Raw genomic sequence first — 19,217 nt, forward strand, 5'->3', positions numbered from 1 at the left:
AATTCTCAACGAGGCTGTTGGTCATAGAAAGGAGATTGATTTTATTTCATGGGGATGGTGAGGGGAAAAACGGAGCAGCTGCAACCAAGTCGAGACGATGGAAGGAAAATGCCTTTTTACACTGTACCTAGAACATGACATCGTACTGGAAACAAACCTATTCATTGTGCATTTGATGTCACGGCAACTGATAGCCAAATATGAGGTGGGCATTTGCCACCTATACCGATGCATCTGCCTTGAAAGATGTTCACTTTCGGCACATCACCACTGTGACAACAGATATAACCCATCAGCGAGCATTTAGCCAAAGGATTTCAGGGTGATGAGCAAGACACGTTGGCAGACTTGTACAATTTGTATAGTGAAAACAGTATGGAGAAAATAGAGGAAAAAAAATGAATGGACTATCCCTGTTCGGAGTTCAAGGACAAATCTCATCGAATGGCGTGGTAAAGCACAGTAAGTAGCTCCACTACTTTAAATGTACTGGGTTGGTTGAAAGTGGTAGAAATGTGTGATGCGAGCGATAAAATATACCATAGTCTCACATGCTTCACTTGGACCATATCTCCTCTTTCATCTTAGTTTAAAATGAAACCAAGACCTTCCATTGTAACAGTGACAAAATACATATTGCCAAGCTGGACCCCACTTTAACTGTAAACCAACGGGAAAAGGTGCTGGGGTACTCCCTATTAGCAAGTTAGTTAATGTCATACGGGGTGAGCATGCACTGTCCTGCATCCTACCTCACCATGGGTCCCATGAAAACCACATACAGTGTGTAGGCGTCTTAATACTGCACCTTTTAGAAGTTCAAGCGCAGTTACAGTATAAGCACTGAATATTAGCGTGCGTAGATTATTTACTTTGGCTCATAAAGTGGCTGGGAAGTACAAACAAATTCTAAAAAATTTAACACATTTTCAGCATGGTCATCAGATGGTTATAAAGTCTGCCTGACAGTTCTGAGGACCAGGGTCAAATAATGATCCCACCTGTGTACAATTTGCATGTTCTCCCTGTGCCTGTGTGAATATTTCCTTTTCTTTTCACTTTAGTTTCCTCCCACATCCCAAAAACATGGATGGTAGGTGAATTGAAGACTAAATTGCCCATAGGTGTGATTGTGAGTGTGAATGCTTGTTTGTTGCTATGGGGCCTGTAATCGTCATTAATAAAGTTCTGGAATACAGCTGGTGCATTCGTCAACCCAAACGGCATCACCTAGTACTCGTCATGGCCCGTGGGGGCATTGAATACCGTCTTCCATTCATCCCCCTCCCTACCATCTGGTATGCACTCCGTAAGTCCAGTTTAGTGAAGATCTGGGCCCCCTGAAGTAGTTCGAAAGCGGTCGCGATCACGGGAAGAGGTTACCTATTGCTTACAGTGATGTCGTTGAGCCCTCTATAGTCAATACAGGGCTGTAGTGAGGTGTCCAAGAAGAAGCTGGCTCCAGCCGGTGAGGAAGACGGTCGGATGAGCCCTACCGCCAACGACTCGATTTTTTCATGGTCTGGTGCTCCGGTCCTGTCAGAGAATACAGCCTCTCTCGAGGGGGTGAGGTGCCGGGCAGGAGTTCAATGGCACAATTGTACGGGCAGGGATCTAGCTTTTTCCTCTGAAAAGACCTCCTTAAGGTCCAGATAACAGGAAGGCACCGCGGGTAGCTCCAGTACAGTACCTGGCTCTTCTATTTCAATGGGCCCAACATGAATCCTTGCCTCCTTATGAGTCCCGAAACACCCCTTGCTGCAATTTTCGCCCCACGCCATGATTTGGCCTGTGGTCCAGTCGATATGCGGGTTGTGCTCCTTGAGCCACGGACTACCCATGATGATAAAGCTGCTCTGTGTGTTGAACACGTGGAAGCTAATTCTCTCCGTGTGAGCGTCCGGAAACGCCATTCTTAAGATTTGCGTGCCGAGCGTCACCTGACAGAGGAATTCACCATTTCCCGTGTAAGCGTTGCGGAACCGCTGCGTCTGAAAGGTTGCCGCGCCCAACGCCTCGACCACGCGGGGGTTGATTAAATTCGCGTCAGAGCCTGAGTCAATGAACGCTGTGATGGAACACGCACGGCCCTCTGCGCTTAGGGTGACTTGGAGCAGCGACTTGATTCCGCAGTGGTATATCGTACACTCACCGGGGTAGTGATCTTGAGGCCGGGACACTTTGGTTTGGCCGGGCAGTGGGCTATTCCCAAGCGGCTGCAGTAGAAACAGTGTCCTTCCCGTTGACGTCGCCTGCGCTCCTCTGCCGGCCCGTCGAGATCCTCCACCTGGATGGGCTCCGTCGCGGGTGTGAGTGCCGGTGGCAGGGAAGCCAGCGAGACGGACACCCCTGTCTCTCCTCCGACCAGCGCCTCCATTTGTCCCTGGACAGTTAGTCTCTGGTTGATTTTGAGCGATAGCGCGATGAGTGCATCCAATGAGGTAGGAAGATCCATGGCGATGTGGAGGCTGCGGATTTGCGGGGAGACCCCCTGGAAAAAGGCGTCGAGGAGGGTGTCCTCGTTCCATCGGCTCTTGGCTGCCCAGATGCAGAATTCAATGGCGTAGTCGGACACGCGGCGCTGTCCCTGGCGTAACGTCATCAGCGATGCCGCCGCCTCGCGTTCCGGCGCGCCGTACTGGAAGACCTGCGTCAAGGCGCAGACGAAGGCAGTCCAGGAGCGAGATGTTTCCGAGTTGCCACTCCACTCCGCCGTGACCCATGCCTCCGCTCCCCCTGTCATGTGGGAGATGACGAAGGCGGATGACTGTAGCTCAAAGTGGAGGTCACACTGAGCAAGAAGGGTCTGACATTCCCTGAGTCGCCAGAGAAACGTTCGGGTTGGGAGGGAGGTGTTACTCCGGTACGCTGAATCTCCGCAGCGGGCGGGGTTGCCGGAGTGAGCTGGACCGGGGTAGCAGCCAGAATGGCCGGTGCCGGAGTGGCAGTAGCAGCACTAGCCTGAGAGGCTAGCCACGGCTCCAGTCGGGCACAGAACTCGAGGAGCCTCCGGTTTGTTATTTGGAGGGATGCTTCCTGCTCAGCTAGGTGTCTGCCCTAGAATTGTAACGAGCGGCAGATGGCTTCGAAGTCGGCTGGGTCCATGTCTTGGCCAGATCGTTCTGTCATAACCAGGACTTGTGGGCGGACCCAAATGTACGACTCGGGCGACAGTCAAGTAGTAAGGAGAAAGTCTTTATTCGTTCCAGAGTCGGTAACCGGGGAGTCAGTCAGCACAAACAGTTTGAACAGTAGCGACAGGGTTACAGGGTAGGTCGGGAGACAGGCGTTGGTCGGTACACAGAGGGTTGGCGTCAGGAATGTGGAAGTGTAGGAACGAGGCATGCGAGGCGACGATCTGGCGAAGACCTGGGTCCTATAAGTACAGGGGTTAATCAGCAGGGATGAGGGGCAGGTGTGAGCCTCCTAATTAGCACCGGTCTGCTGGGACCCGCCCAGCCAGGCTGGAACGGCAGGGCCATGACATTTACAGTTTACTAACCAAGAAAGCGTGTTTTGTGAATGTGGGAGAAAATCGGAGTCTCCAAAGAACTCTGACACAAAATAAGCAAAGTCCACAGAGAAATGGCCGAGCTTTTTTAAACGATGAACTTTTACCGTGAGGCAGATGTGTGAGCCACGTCCCATCGAACCGCTTCAAATTTGTCGATGACATTTTATTGAGTGCAACGTCACGAACACATCCACAACTCTTATAGGTCACTTGCACAACTTCAGAGCAAGTGCATTGTGGGTAAGAATTTTTTTGTGTGTCGGCCATGTTGGGAGGTTGTAAACAGTTCTTAAAGTTTGTCTACATAGCAGCATCGCGTTCATTGTATCTGCACTTCCTATGGCTTTTTCCAAGTATTTCGAGGATCTGTCGGCTGATCTGAAACCCTACTACAGGCAGAAAATCAGTTTATGTGAGGATCTGGACCCGTATAGTCTATCGAAGGCTGATTTTGCGACTGAAAAATGTTGGCCGAGAGTGGAATACCCCAACATTTTGAACTACTTGCTGCTTACAACCAACAGCCTTACTAACCAACAGATGAAGGCCTACAAGTCCTTGGAGGCTTACTTTGTAAGTGGGTGGATTCAGAGTGTCCTCTGCAATACGTCTGAAGAAAAGGTTTTAATTGTTGCCCGAGTAAGTAACTTGTAATCACCCGGGACAGAGTGCGTAACTCACTGTTGTTGTTGTTGTTTCTGCTTAGCCATTATAGCCTTTTCAGGTCCGACAAATCGGACCGATTAGGGAAAAAGATCTATGACAAATAAATATTACACCATCTTTTAAATTTATTTGAAGGAGCATTAAGTAATGTGACAATAATTAAAATGTACAAGGTGTAAATTACTAAGTACTAACAAATTATAGCGTGAATGTCTGAATGTAGCCCTAATACAACAGTAGCGGCTTTCTATTTGTTCACATTTGCCATTTTACATTTTAAGGTACCCGTACCTAAAATATCACCCTGGTAGGTAGTCCAACAGGGCGTAAGACAGAAATACTAGCCTTAAGCCTAAATACCTAATTTATCATTTTGACATTAGCTGAGTATACCAAACAAATGTTAAAATAACAAAGAAAAAGGTAATTTATGGGCTGGCTCGGACAGTTTGGTCGGACTATTTACGCACAGTAACCTGCACAGTGCATTTCACCAAAAATGCATTGTTCTCAGTTCTACAAAACGTGATTATTATGTGGGTAGGTACTACATGCATACTCATGTTGTTTTTAATATATATACGGTATATTTCCTTCTTAAAAATAATTTGACGTTTACAGACAGTAAACAGACAGCAAACGCACAACACACATTCATACGTTTGTATCCTAAACTGTAGATGAAAAGCCTGTCACTGGCGGCCAATTTCGATCGGCGGCCGAGTTGGATGTACATGTACATGTAGACCTATCAAACACCATTAGTCTTGTAATATAAAACACAGCAAACAACACATACATGTAAAAATAGCGGTAGGAGTATATGGTCAAAGTGCAATACTTACCACTTATGAAGTGATCGCTGTACACACGACTTGAAACTGTGGGACGAGTGAGATCTGCACGCGAGATATTACTGAGCCACTTCGCTTGCCGTTTGCTCGACATTTCTTCTGTTTGGGGTCCTTGGTGCGTAATTATTTTCAGAAATCGGAAAAACTGTCTAATCCCTTCTTTGCTGAACTTGTTATAGCAGCCAATAACACAACACGTGTGCACCATCGGCTCAGAAGTCAAAAAGCGTCTTATGTAATCTAATGTAACCAGCGAAATGAGACCTCCCAATATGGCGGCCAGAAAAAATTCAAAACTGATGTGACGTCACCTGCAAGTCACCTATATCCATTCTAATGCCACATGTTTTTAAAAGCTGAAAACGTGATGTGCTTGTAAGTACTGATATAAAAATAACTATAAAAGAATAGAAACATTTTGAATGTATTTATTTAATTAATTTAATGCATACAAAACAATTTGTTTGAAATGAAATTTGCTATTTTCCTTGTTTTTGCATTTGTACTATGTAGTTGCTATGGATACTGCAGGCAGCAGGAAAAAAAATGACCAATCAAACTGTATTTTCAACCACAGCTATATTTAGTAAACAGCTGGACCTTGTGAAACTAAATCAGGCTAACTGAAAATGTCTGCAATGTTGTCTCATATGGCTTTCATTTTCAATCAGTGGAATTCATTGTATTGGTTTTAGCTGAAGAAAAGTTTTTTTCTAGAGCAAAAAAATGTTCCAATAATTGAAGATAAGGAAACAAACTCAGCATGAGTAGTCATAAAGCCTGAATTTCATGTTGTTTATACATGAGAGTTGGGTGCAGGTGCACAAGCACAATTTTAGAAATGTGTTATTTCTTTTCAAATGACATTTTTCTTGTCAGCATTTGTGGTACAATTGGGCACGAGCCCCCCAGTGCTACTTGCTTCAATAAAGACCTTTTTGGATTGTTTCAAATAATCAGATGTAGTGATTTGCTGTTGCTCTTCAAAGGAGATCCGACGGCTGCTCCTACCCACACCTGTTCTCCCAGGATGACGCTGACGCACATGCTGCTCTCTGCAATAAGTATTGGCTACAATATTTTACTCATTCAGAACCTTAAACCTTAGAGGCAAATAAACAAAAGAGGAAGGGCGGGGAATCGGTGAAGAAACAAATGTGTTGTGCATGAGCTTGCACAGTCTTGTGAAAATGTATTCACCCCTTCCTGATTTCAGCATTTTAATTTTTTTTTTTGCATATCCATCACACTCAAAAGTTTCAAATCATCAAACCAACTTTAATATCACCCAGACAACCAAAGGAAATACAAAATGCAGTTTTAAAATGATAATTAAATTTTTAAGGCATGAAAAAAAATCCAAAGCTTTCTGACCCTCTGTGAAATAAGTAATTGCCCCCTGAACCTAATAATGGGTTGTGCCGCCCCTGGCAGCAATAACTGAAATCAAGGGTTTGTGATAATTGGTGATGAGTCTTTCACATCGCTCTGGAGGAATTTTTTCCTCACTCTTTGCAGAATTGCTTCAACTCCACCATATTGGTGGGTTTTCTGGCATTAAATCCCGATTTAAGGTCACACCACAGCATCTCAGTTGGATTTAAAAATCTGGACTTTGACTTGGCCACTCCAAAACCCACTTTTCTTCTCTTAGCCATTCAGAGGTGGACTAGTTGGTGGATTTGAGATCATTATCCTGCTGCATGACCAAAGAGCGCTTGAGTTTGAGGGCACAAGCTGATGGCAGGACGCTCCCCTTCACAATTTTCTGGTACACAGCAGAATTCATTTCTCCATCTGTCACAGCAAGTTGTTCTGGTCCTCAGGCAGCAAAGCAGCCCCAGACCATGAAATGCTGTGCCATTTTTTCGCCAGATGTAATGGGCCGTACACGTCCCAAAAAGTTTAATTTTTGACTCGTCAAAAATTAATTCTCCGAAAGGCTTGAGGATCATCAACATGTTTTTGGGCACATGTGAGATTAGCATTTGTATTATTTGCTGATAGCAGGGGTACTGGCCTTGGAACTCACCCATGTATGTATTTCTTATTGTAGCATCATGAACACTGACCTTAACTGAGGCCAGCAAGGCCTCCAGGTCTTTAGATGTTGTTCAAGGTTCTTTTGTGGGCTCCTGGATGAGTCATTGTTGCATTCTTGGAGTAATTCTAGTTGGTCATCCACTCCTACGAAGGTATACCATTGTTCCCAGATTTCTCCATTCCTGGCTCCTTGAGCCATCACCTTATCGTAGTGGAGGAGTTTGTGTGTCCCAATGATCCTAGGAGCTAAGTTGTCGTGGGTTCCATGCTCCTGGTAAGGTCACCCATGGCAAACAGGTTCTAGGTGAGGGACCAGACTAACTATGGCTCTATAAACCCCGATGATGAGTAAAACAAATTGATTCAGGTTTCCCTTGCCTGACGTGGGTCACTGGGGCCCCCCTCTGGAGCCAGGCCTGGAGGTGGGGCTCGAAGCAGAGTGCCTGGTGGCCAGTCCTGCACTCATGGGGCTTGGCCTGGGACAGCTCGAATGGGTAATATGAAACCCTATTCCCATGGGGTCACCACGTGTGAGAAGGGCCAGAAGCCTCGGGTGCAATGTGAGCTCGGTGGTAGTCGAAGGCAGGGACCTTGGCGATCCGACCCCCGGATACGAAAACTAGCTCTAGGGACATGGGATGACACCTCTCTGGCAAGGAAGGAGCCCAAGCTGGTGCATGAGGTTGAGAAGTTCCGACTAGATATAGTTGGATTTGCCTCTGCGCACCGCTTGGGCTGTGCTACAAGTCCTCTTGATAGGTGTTGGATTTTGTTCCTCTCTGGAGTTGCCCATGGTGAGAGGCGCCGAGCAGGTGTAGGAATACTTATTTGCTCCCCGCTTGGCGCCCGTACGTTGGGGTTCATCTCAGTGTATGAGAGGGTAGCCTCCCTCTGACTTCGGGTGGGAGGACGGGTCCTGACTGTTGTTTGTGCCTATCCATCTAACAATAGTCCAGAGTACCCATCCTTTTTGGAGCCAGAGGAAGTGCTGGAGCCCGCTCCCTCTAGGGACTCCATCATTCTGCTCGGGCACAAGGATAACCAAGGTCACAGTTCGATGATTGACTTTGTGCTGATGTCATCGGACTTGCGGCAGCATGTGTTGGACACTTGGGTGAAGAGATAGACGGAAGTGTTAACTGATCACCACCTGATGGTGAGTTGGCTCCGATGGTGGGAGACGATGTTGCTCTGACGTGACAGGCCCAAACATATTGTGAGGGTCTGGAGGGGTTTGCTGGGAACGGCTGGTAGATTCCCTCAATCAGAAGGAATTTTAACTCCCATCTCGGATGAACTTTGGTCATGTTCCGGGGGAGGCAGGGGGCATTGAGGCAGCTGATAGGTACTGCCCGGCCAAGCAGAATGCAGCTTTGGTAGTCGCTGAGGCAAAAACCTGGGCTTGAGTGGAGTTCGGTAAAGCCATGGAGAACGACTTAAAAGGTCAATGGTTTTTAGTATGTTATTGATGAAAAAACAGCAGCCGGGATTGACATATCCGTTTTTTCGCCACAAAACATGATTTTGACATTTTTGGCTTTTTGTAACTCCCGCCATGAAGATCCTCTCGAGGGATTTGCTTTTGAAAAGAAGCAGGAAGTGACGTACGGGGCAGGAGCGGCCTCCAGCGGACATGCTTGTTTCTATTAGTTTTACCTGTGGGAAGGTAACTCGTTGTTCCTTCATGTTAGCCAAAATGCTGGTTTGTTGCATTGCTAGATATTGCTCAAACACTATTGCCCCGGTAACTTAACTAGGTTGTGAGGTGCTCTCTTCTTCAAAAAGAGCTTTCGTGTCAGAAGGGGCGTGTTCATCTCCCACAGTAGGGGCCACAGCGTGTTTTCAATGGCGAATGTCCGGGGTGACGTTACGGGCAATGAATGCAGAGAACTTGGCGACCACTTGGATGTCGAATGACACTTCCGCAACTTTGTGCATGGATAACGCGATCTCCGCTCATATTTATTTTTTTGTATAGACTATGAAGTGAATAATGTTATATGTATTTTTCATTACAATCTCTATTTTAGATGCTTATAGGGATGATACTTGACCTTTAAGACAGCTTTGAGGAAATTCCGGTCCACGGTCCGGCGTCTCAGGTGGAGGAAACGGTGCACCATCAACACTCTGTATATGAAGCATGGGGCACTGCTGACCTCAACTCAAGACGTTGTGAGTCGGTGGGCAGAATACTACGAAAAACTCAATTCCACCAGCACACCTTCCTACGAGAAAGCAGCGTCTGGGTTCTCTGAGTCAGGCTTTTCTATCTCTGGGGTATAGGTCACTGAGGTTTTTAAAAAGCTCCTTGGTGGCAGAGTCCCAGGGGTGGATGTGATTCCTAAAGCCTCTGGATGTTGTGGTCCTGTCCTGGTTGACATGCTTCAGCAACATCGTGTGGACATCGGGGACAGTGCCTCTGGATTGGCAGACTGGGGTGATGGTCCCCCTTTTTAAGGAGGGGGACCAGAAGGTGACACGTCTATTCGGGGTGCTGGAGAGGTGGGTCCGTCAGTAAAATGAACCTCAGATTCAGGAGGAGCAATGTGGTTTTCATCCTGGCCATAGAACAGTGGACCAGCTCTTCACCCTCGGCATGTGCATGGAAGTTCGCGCAACCAAGCCACATGTGTTTTGTGTACTTGAAGAAGGTGTCCCTCGGGCAGTCCTGTGGGGATTTCTTTGGGAGTATGGGGTACCAAACCCACTGATATGGGCTGTTCGGTCCTTGTACAACCAGTGTCAGACTCCTGTCCACATTCCCGGCAGTAAGTCGTTGGACTTGTTTCTAGTGAGAGTTGCATCGATTTCGTTCATAACCTTTATCAACAGAATTTCTAGGTGCATCCGAGGCATAGAGGGTGTCTGGTTTGGCGGTCTCAGCATTGTAGCTGTTTTTTTGCAGACGATGTGGTTCTGTTGGCTTCATCAAGCTGTGATCTCCAACACTCACTGGAGCGGTTCGCAGCAGAATGTGAAGCGGCTGGGATGAGAATCAGCACCTCCAAATCGTTAACTATAGTCCTCAGCCATAAAAGGGTGGCGTGCCCTCTCCAGGTCGTGGATGAGTTCCTGCCCCAAGAGGAGGAGTTCAAGTATCTTCGTGTCTTGTTCACAAGTGAGGGAAGAATGGACCGGGAGATCGACAGTCAGATTGGTGTAGCATTTGCAGTGATGCTGACTGATGGGGCATGTGATCTGGGTGCCTTCCTGGTGAGGTGTTCCAGGAACGTCCCACCAGAAAGAGACCCCAGGCATGATCCAGCACATGCTGATGAGACTATGTCTCTCGGCTGGCCTACGAACACCTCAGGATCCCTCTGGAAGAGCTGAATGAAGTGGCTGGGGAAAGGGAAGTCTGGGTATCACTGACAAAGCTACTGCCCTACGACCCGACCCAGAGGAGATGGTTTGCTGGTGCCCCAAAGCCTTGGAAATGACTGTCATATTTTCTAGAATGATGGATTTCAATCATTTTTTTTCCAATTTCTTGAATTTCTTTGCATCATGGCATGATGCATTGTTTCTTGAGATGAAGCCTACTTCACGTTCTCTGACATATTCTATCGAAGTGATTTCTACATCCAACAAATATGGTGGTAATCAGCTTTGTGTGTGGCTTGTAAAATTGAACTCACCTTTCCCAAATGTGTTGTTCGTCAAGGTGACTTCGTGATTTAACATCAGGGGCAATTAGTTTTTCACCAAGGGTTGGAAAAGACGGAAATTTTTTTGTGCCTTAATAAATGAAATTGTCATTTGAAAACTGCATTTTGTATTTCCTTGCATTGTCTCTGAGTGAAAAAAATAATTGGTTTGATGATTTGAAAGCTTTGTGTGTGATAGATATGCAAGCCCAACAGAAATCAGGAGGGGGACAAATATTTTTTCTTGGCACTGTATGTGTTACTATGACTGTCAGGTGTTTTTGCATGCATATAAGTAGAGAGACAAGGAGGAGGCAGGAGTAAATGGGATGAAAAAAAATATTGGTAAGTTGTATTTACATGAGGAAAGAGAGACGATAGACAGTTGTGAAAAAAATCGTCTTTTCTTTTAGTGTAGTTTCTCAACTTCAATGTGAAAAATCAAACAAATATAAATACCAGACCAATATGACCCAAGCGGATTTAAAAGGCTGTTTTTAAATGGTTATTTAATTTATTAAGTGGGGGAGGGATAAAGTTTCCTGGCCCTGTGTGAAAAAGTATGGCTCCTAAAACTCATTACTTGTTGGGCCATTCTTCAGCAGCCATAGCAAGTTGTACAGGTCTTGAATCAGAAATGCAGCCCCCCCCAAAAAAACATACAACAGTCACCAAGTTTGACTGTTGGTATGATGTTCTTTTTCTGAAATGCTGTGCTACACTTATGCAGGATGTAACAATGCACACACCTTCCAAAGAGATCAACTTTCATTCAGTCAATCCATGTAATATACCAAAAATCGTGGGCATTATTCAGAATTTTTTTTAAGCTTAATTAGTCTTCGTTCTTTTCAATCAGCATTGTGTTGTGTCTTGGAAATCTGCCGTGGATACCACTTTTGTCAAGTCTCTTCCCAATACAAGGTAAATTGTTCAAAGCAAAGCAAAGCAATGCAAATTTATTTGTATTTGTGCATTTCATACAGAAGGAAACTAAATGTGCTTTACATGATGAAAGGCATTTGAAAACAAAGATATAAAACATTTAAAATGGGATAAAAACAAAAAAATGACAAACAATATTAAAAAAAAAGACAAAACCGCATACAGTACATGTAATATGCTCAAAAAGTGGATATATTCTAAAAAGCATGAGAAAAAACCTGGATTTAAAAACATTCACATTGAGGCTGACCTCACATCCGTTTAATATGTGTGACACATACAGAGAATTGAAAATACAGTACTCCAAAAGACAGTAAAGATAATATAAACACGAAATGAACTAATATATACAGTGTAATATGATATTACTTGTATGTGCAAATAACAGTAAGGTGACATGTGCAACATAGTCAAGATAAGAGAACCCAACCAAATAAGACATTTATAAATTATATGATAAAACCCCACTGTTGCCAAAATGGCTGGTGTGACCATGAGTTCAGTGTGTGTGTGCGCGTGAGTGTGTGTGTGTGTGTGCATCTACATGTTTGCTGGGCATAAGAAATCAGAGTTCTAACGGGCAGAGGACAGAAGAGGTAGAGGGAACAGAGCAGGCAGAGACTTCAGATTCCAGACAACCTGATGAATAAAACTGTTTTTGAGTCAGCTCGGCTCTAAAGCACACAGTGCTGCAGGTAGTCAAGATACTCTTTATGGTCCCTCAGGAGAAGGATCACATGATGAGGGTTGGGGCTCCATCTCCTCACAGCTTGCACAAGAAGATACATTGGTGAACTTTCTTGACTAGTGATGAGGTGTTGCTGGTCCAGGAGAAGTCCTTGGTGATGTACACTCCCAGGAACTGGTGCTTCGCACTTTCTCCACTGCTGCACTGTTGATGTTCAGGAGTGTGCTGTGCTGAAGTCCACAACAATATTGTTGTCTTTTTCCATGTTCAGGGAGAGATTGTTGTCGGCGCACCACCCGGCCTGGCCACTTACCTCATTCCTGTAGTTTGTAGTTTATGTTTGTTGCTGAATGGAACCACCACAGATCAGCAGGGTGAAGATGTGGTTGCTTAACACAAATTTGAGGGCCTCCCGTGTTCAGCATGATGGTGCTGGATGTGTTACTGTTGACCCTTATAATCTCTGGTCTCCCTGTCAAAATGTTAAGTAGCCAGTTACACATCGAAGTGTTGGGACCTAGTTGGTCCAGTCTGTAGATCGGTTGTTTGGAGATGATGGTATTGAATGCTGAGCTCTAGTCTATGAACAGTATATTGACATATGAGTCCTTAGAATCCATCTGTGAGAGGGAAGCGTGGAAGGCAGTGAAGACGGTGTAATCAGTGGATCAGTTCAACCAATAGTCAAACTGGAAGTGTCCAAGGAGAGGGGAAGGGAGGATGTGACGTGGTACATAATTAGCCACTCGAAGCACTGAATCAAAGTGGAGCTGTCGCAGTTCTGTGGACAGGATTGATAATCTGTAATTGCATACCTCGCCCCAGACTCCTGATGTCACTGCTGTTACTGGAGCGGTGGGTAATCTTCTTCCCTTTTAGTCTCCCTGATGCCACGGGACAGTTTGGCCATGGCGATCCTCAAGCCCTTATCATCACTAGACCTAAAAGTCGCGTTGGGGATCTTCAGTAATCTAAAGACCTCCCTTGACAGCCATGGCCTCTGAATGGCACGGACAGTGATCGACATGGTGGTGACATTATCCATGCACTTCTGAGGTGAGCAGTAACAGTTTGGTCATCGTGACGTCTGTGGTGGTAAAATGTTAAAAAGTGCATCAAGGGAACCTTCTGCCCACATTCATACCTGTTTTCACAACTTTAAACAGTGGCTTGTACAATGTCATTAGCAGAACAGTAAGATGGTCTGAGGTGCCGAGGTGGGGGAGGAAAGAGCCTTGCAGGCCCTCTTTGGGGGTAAAAACAATGTACAGAGTGTTAATTCCCGTCTTGGAAAGTCAATGTTTGAGTAGAGTTTAGGAAACGCAGCCTTGGGGTGAGCATTTTTAAAGGAGCCATTAGGAAAGCATATGAATGAGCCGTCAACTGTTTATCGATATGGTGATATTACTCACTTTAGCAACGTACTCCTGTTATTGCTGGAGTTATGAGGAATATAGACCGCCAGAAGGAGTATGGCTCTGAATTCTCTTGGTAAATACAGCCAGCACTTCAGTTATAAACTCCAGTAGCAGTGTGCAGTGTTGACCGACCAAGATGGCCTCCCGGCACCAGGCGTCACAGATGTATCAATCCACAGTCCTCTGCCGCATGTCTTAACTCCCACGAAAGTTCTGTATGCTCGGTAGTAGGTCAAGCTGATTGGCACTGTCTGGTATGCTGCTATTAAGCCATGTTTCAACAAACAAAAAAAATACAGCACTATGCCACAGTCTTACGAGTGGATCAGAAACTTAACCCAGGCAAGGGAGGCATGCAGCTCTTTACATGTTGTCTTGAGTTCCTCTGTGGCACCCTGGATGAGTCACTGCTGTTCTCTTGGGGTAATCACTGTAGTGTGGCCAGTCCCGGAACAATTCACCAACATTCCATGTTTTCTCCAGGTGTTTGCTAGAATCCTAGCTTTACAAATTGCTTTCATAATCATTTCTACATAGACAGATGTCAATTGTTTGGATCTGATCAATAAAAGTTAACCAAAAATAGTTTGGCCACAATTTATGATTTAACTTTTTTTTTTTTTTTCTCCAGAGAGCCAGAAAACATTTTTTTCGGTTAATAAATGAAAAACAAAAAGTGAAAAAACGACGCAAAAACACAAGAATTTTAGTAGGGGTCGCAAGTTTGCATGTTCCCCCCGCGCCTGCGTGGGTCACTCTGGTTTCCTCTCACATCCCAAAAACATGCATTAATTGGCGACTCTAAATTGCCCCTAGGTGTGAATGTGACTGAGACTGTTGTTTGTCTCCATGTGCCCTGCGATTGCCTGACAACCAGGAGAGGGTGTACCCTGCCTCCTGGCTGATGACAGCTAGGATAGGTTCCAGCAGTCCCGTGAGCCTTGTGAGGATAAGCAGCTCAGAAAATGGATGGATGGATGGAGAGGGAGGGGCAATATTTTTTCATGGTTCTGTACCTACTTGAATTGTCCACTGTATAATTTGATGGTATTGACAATTTATCTCAGACTCATGGCTTTCTGCCATTGATCGTCATGCTCCTGGCATCCTGCCCAGGCTGGGAGTGGCCAGCCAATTAGTCGGCACACACCCGCACCTCACGCGGCAGTTGGACCTGACCCGCTCCCAGTTTCAACTGACTCTCTGCCTACTCTCGTTCACGTCGCCGTGGAAACGGATCCACCACCGCACCACGGCCATGTTGCTGTATCAACAAATGCACTGCAAGCTCACATGACTGTGGGAACAGACCCGCCGCCTTGCTTTGGTCACATCGCAGTTTTGACAGACGCGCTGGTGACCGATCCTCATGTCACGGCATCCATCGACTCCTCCCCCAGCCGAGCCCACGTCGCGCCTGTCAGCAGATTCATCACTGCGTCACACTCACATCGCGATGGCAACAGGCTTCCGAAGCCGAAGGATGGGATTTACAATCAAAGATGGTCCTGCCAGAGCGTCCCCAACGTGTGTTTTCCTAAAGAACAGGATTCAGAAACGTAGTGCAGAGGGCTTGAGTTCCGAGGATGGAGTGAATTCCGAGAAAGATGAGGCGAGCTATTTTCCTCTTGTTAAGGGGGGAGGCCCTTATCATCCCCGTTGCTCCAGGCTGTCCCCAATGATGCTGTAGTGCCAAGGCAAACACCACGGGGGCAACAACGCAGCACTGTGCCACCTGTGGGGCTTCCGCAGCCGCCTCACGCTCCCGTCCAGGAGGAGGTGGTGATTCCGCCGCCGCCTTCTCACATTCCCGTCCAGGAGGAAGTGGCGAGGATGCCGTCGCCGCTGCCTTCTCACGCTCCCGTCCAGGAGGAGGTGGTGAGGATGCCGCCGCCGCCTTCTCGTGTTCCCGTCCAGGAGGAGGTGGTGATGACGCCGCCGCCTTCTCACATCCCCCTCCAGGAGGAGGTGGCGATGGTGGCGATGGCGTCGCCGCCTTCTCACGTTCCTGTCCAGAAGGAGGTGGCAATGCCGCTGCCGCCTTCTCAAGTTCCTGTCCAGGAGGAGGTGATGATGCCGCCGCCGCCTTCTCAAGTTCCTGTCCAGGAGGAGGTGATGATGCCGCCGCCATCTCACGTTGCCGTCCAGGAGGTGGTGCTGGCTCCACAGCCGCCTCACGTTGCTGTCCGGGATGTGGCGAGAGTTCCCCAGCCGCCTCATGTTCCGGTCCAGGAGTATCGGCGGCGACCGGCCCGAGGCCGCTCTATGATCTTGTCTCGACAGCGACAGGTATATGGCCTTCTGGCACCCCAGTCTTGGTGGCTGGCACCTTCCTCTCCTGCTTCAATGGCGACCGGTCCATGGTCGTCTGAGAACCATGCCACGACGACCACCGAGCTTCGGCCGCTTCCGGACCTCGGCTCGGCAGCAACTGATCCCGGGCTGCCTCGCGACCAACCCTCGGTGGCCACCAATCCCCGGTCGCCTTGCTACCACAGCTTGGGAGGCCTTCGTCCGGAGTGGTTGCATGCCTTGTTGTGGTTCCTGCTTCGCTGTTGGGTTCCTTACCGAGGTCGTCCACCCAAATCGCCCCATGGGGATCCCGGTGCTTGGTGTCCGGGTCGTCCTCCTGACCCGTCCACCCGGACACCTCGCGTTTGGTGGCCTGGATGGCCACCAGACTGGGGTTGGGGGGGGGTGCCCGCCTCCGGGCCCCCTTCCACCCGCCCCTGGATTTGTTAATTTTTTATCAGTGTTTCTTTCGTTTAGGCACGTCTGGGAGTCGTGCCTTTGAGGAGGGGTACTGTCATGCTCCTGGCATCCTGCCCAGGCTGGGCGTGGCCAGCCAATTAGTCGGCACACACCCGCACCTTGTTTCTGCTGATTACGCCCGGTACTTATAGGACCCCGGTGACGACTGGTCCTGCGCCAGATCGTTGAGGTTCATGCCCAGTTCGAGCACCCCCGTATCTCTGATCGTATTCCTGTGTGTACCGACCTCCGCCTGCTCTCCGACCGACCCCGTAAGCCTGACTCCTTTGACCCTTCTGCCTTCCTTGATCGTTCTCCCGTGTACAACTCCTGCCTGCCCGCTGACCTGCTCTCCACGCCCGACGTCCCAATTACTGCTGCTGCACCTGACTGCCTACCCGATCTCCGACCATTGAATAATAAATGTTTTTCCCGAATTACCTCTGCGTCTCCCGTGTCCTCCTGCATTTAGGTCCTACCTCCGTTCCGATGGGTCGTGACAATGATATTTTTAAAAAAGAAAGGGACGTAAAACAGAAAGACAATGGCGTGATAACTTCTCATGTGTGCTAAAATTTCCCAACCTGTGGTTTACACTGTTACAGCCCTCAGAAAACTTGGAATTTATTGGGTTTATTTCTCGTTACCTGCTACCACACTTGCAAGCTGCTGTGTCCGTGTGATGGGATTGACACGGCGTGCCTCCACAATGGCTGAAGCTATTTTCCTGGCGTGTCGCTCCTCACCATATTCACGAAGGATGGATGCAAGAGCCAGTTGATCTAAGGTATTCACCGCGTCAGCAGCACAGGGCATGTCGGATAACCTACCCACAAAAGGAAGACCAATTAAAGTTGGCGACGACACCTAATTCCTGACAGCAGTCCATTCCTGCCAATTGTGAGATATACCTGAAAACCTTTATGGAACATGACAAAGCTCTGCGAGGTTTCAAAATGATTAACCATGAGGATTTTAGGTAGGGAAAAAGCAAGACTGGGCAAATGTATTTATATACCATATTTTATAAAAAAGGTAAAGTGAAGAAAATAAGTATTTGAACACCCACATATTGCAAGTTCTCCCACTTAGAAAGCATGGAGGGGTCGGAAATTTTCATCGTAGGTCCATGTTCACTGTGAGAGAGATAATCTAAAAAGAAAAATCCAGAAATCACAATGAATGGATTTTTTTAATGACTTATTTGTGTGATACAGTTGCAAATAAGTATTTGAACACCTGTCTATCAGCTAGAATTCTGACCCTCAAAGACCCGTTAGGACTTTAAAAGTCCCCCTCCACTCCATGTATTATCCTGAATCAAATGCACCTGTGTGAGGTTGTTAGCTGCATAAAGACACCTGTCCACCCCATACAATCAGTAAGACTCAAACTTGTAACATGGCCAAGACCAAAGAGCTGTCCAAAGACACCAGAGACAAAATTGTACAACTCCACACAGCTGGAAAGCACTACAGAGAAATTGCCAAGCAATTTGGTAAAAAAAGATCCACTGTTGGAGCAATCATTAGAAAACGGAAGAAGCTAAACATGACGGTCAATCTCAATCAGAGTGGAGCCCCATGCAAGATATCACCTCGTGGGGTCTCAATAGACCTTAGAAAGGTGAGGAATCAGTCCAGGACTACACGACAGGACCTGAAAAGAGCTGGGACCACCGTTTCCAAGGTGACTGTTGGCAATACACCAAGACGTCATGGTTTGATATCAAGCATGGCACGGAAGGTTCTCCCGCTTAAACCAGCACATGTCAAGGCCCGTCTTAGGTTTGCCAATGACCATTTGGATGATACAGAGGAGTCATGGGAGAAAGTTTTTGGGTTGGATGAGACCAAAATTGAACTTTTTGGTCATACTTCCACTAACTGTGTTTGGAGGAAGACGAATGATGAGTTCCATCCCAAAAACACCATCCCTACCGTGAAGCACGGGGGTGGTAGCACGACGGCACTGTATTAAGGAGAGGATGACCATGGTCATATATTGTGAGATTTTGGGGAACAACTGCTTTCCCTCAGTCAGAGCATTGAAGATGGGTCGTTTTTCAACATGACAATGACCCGAAGCACACAGCCAGGAAAACCAAGTAGTGGCTCAGTAAGAAGCACATCAAGTTTCTGGCGTGGCCTAGACAATCTCCCGACCTAAACTCAATAGAAAATCTTTGGAGAGAGTTGAAACTCTGTGTTTCTCAGTGACGGCCCAGAAACCTGTGTGATCTAGAGATCTGTGTGGAAGAGTGGGCCAAAATCCCTCCTGCAGTGTGTGCAAACCTGGTGAACAACTACAGGAAATGTTTGAACTCTGCAATTGCAAACAAATATTAACATTGGTTTTCTCAGGTGTTCAAATACTTATTTGCAGATGTATCACACAAATAAATCATTTGCAAAAATCATACATTGTGATTTCTGGATTTTTCTTTTTAGATTATCTCTCTCACAGTAGATGTGCACCTACAATGAAAATTTCAGACCTCTCTATGATTTCTAAGTGGGAAAACTTGCAATATAGCAGGGTGTTGAAATACTCATTTTCTTCACTGTATAATGTGATTAGCGGCTATGCCCCACAGGTAGGATGTGACCTAGAGATGTAAGAGAAATTCTGGAGGGAACTAGATGAAGTAGTTCTGAGCATCCCAGAGAGAGCGAGAGAGTGAGAGAG

General features: G+C 46.9%; 1 protein-coding gene across 2 annotated transcripts in view; it reads right to left on the minus strand.

The window, feature by feature from the left end:
- Positions 1-19,217, minus strand: part of mettl15 (methyltransferase 15, mitochondrial 12S rRNA N4-cytidine) — a 100,267-nt gene that overhangs the window by 20,955 nt on the left and 60,095 nt on the right. For both annotated transcript variants that reach the window (XM_061815512.1, XM_061815513.1), the window contains exon 5: positions 17,177-17,355. In XM_061815512.1, the coding sequence (XP_061671496.1) occupies positions 17,177-17,355 (179 nt within the window). The remainder of the gene's footprint in view (positions 1-17,176; positions 17,356-19,217) is intronic.

Source organism: Syngnathoides biaculeatus, chromosome 3, assembly GCF_019802595.1.
Source record: "Syngnathoides biaculeatus isolate LvHL_M chromosome 3, ASM1980259v1, whole genome shotgun sequence".
Classification (NCBI taxonomy): domain Eukaryota; kingdom Metazoa; phylum Chordata; class Actinopteri; order Syngnathiformes; family Syngnathidae; genus Syngnathoides; species Syngnathoides biaculeatus.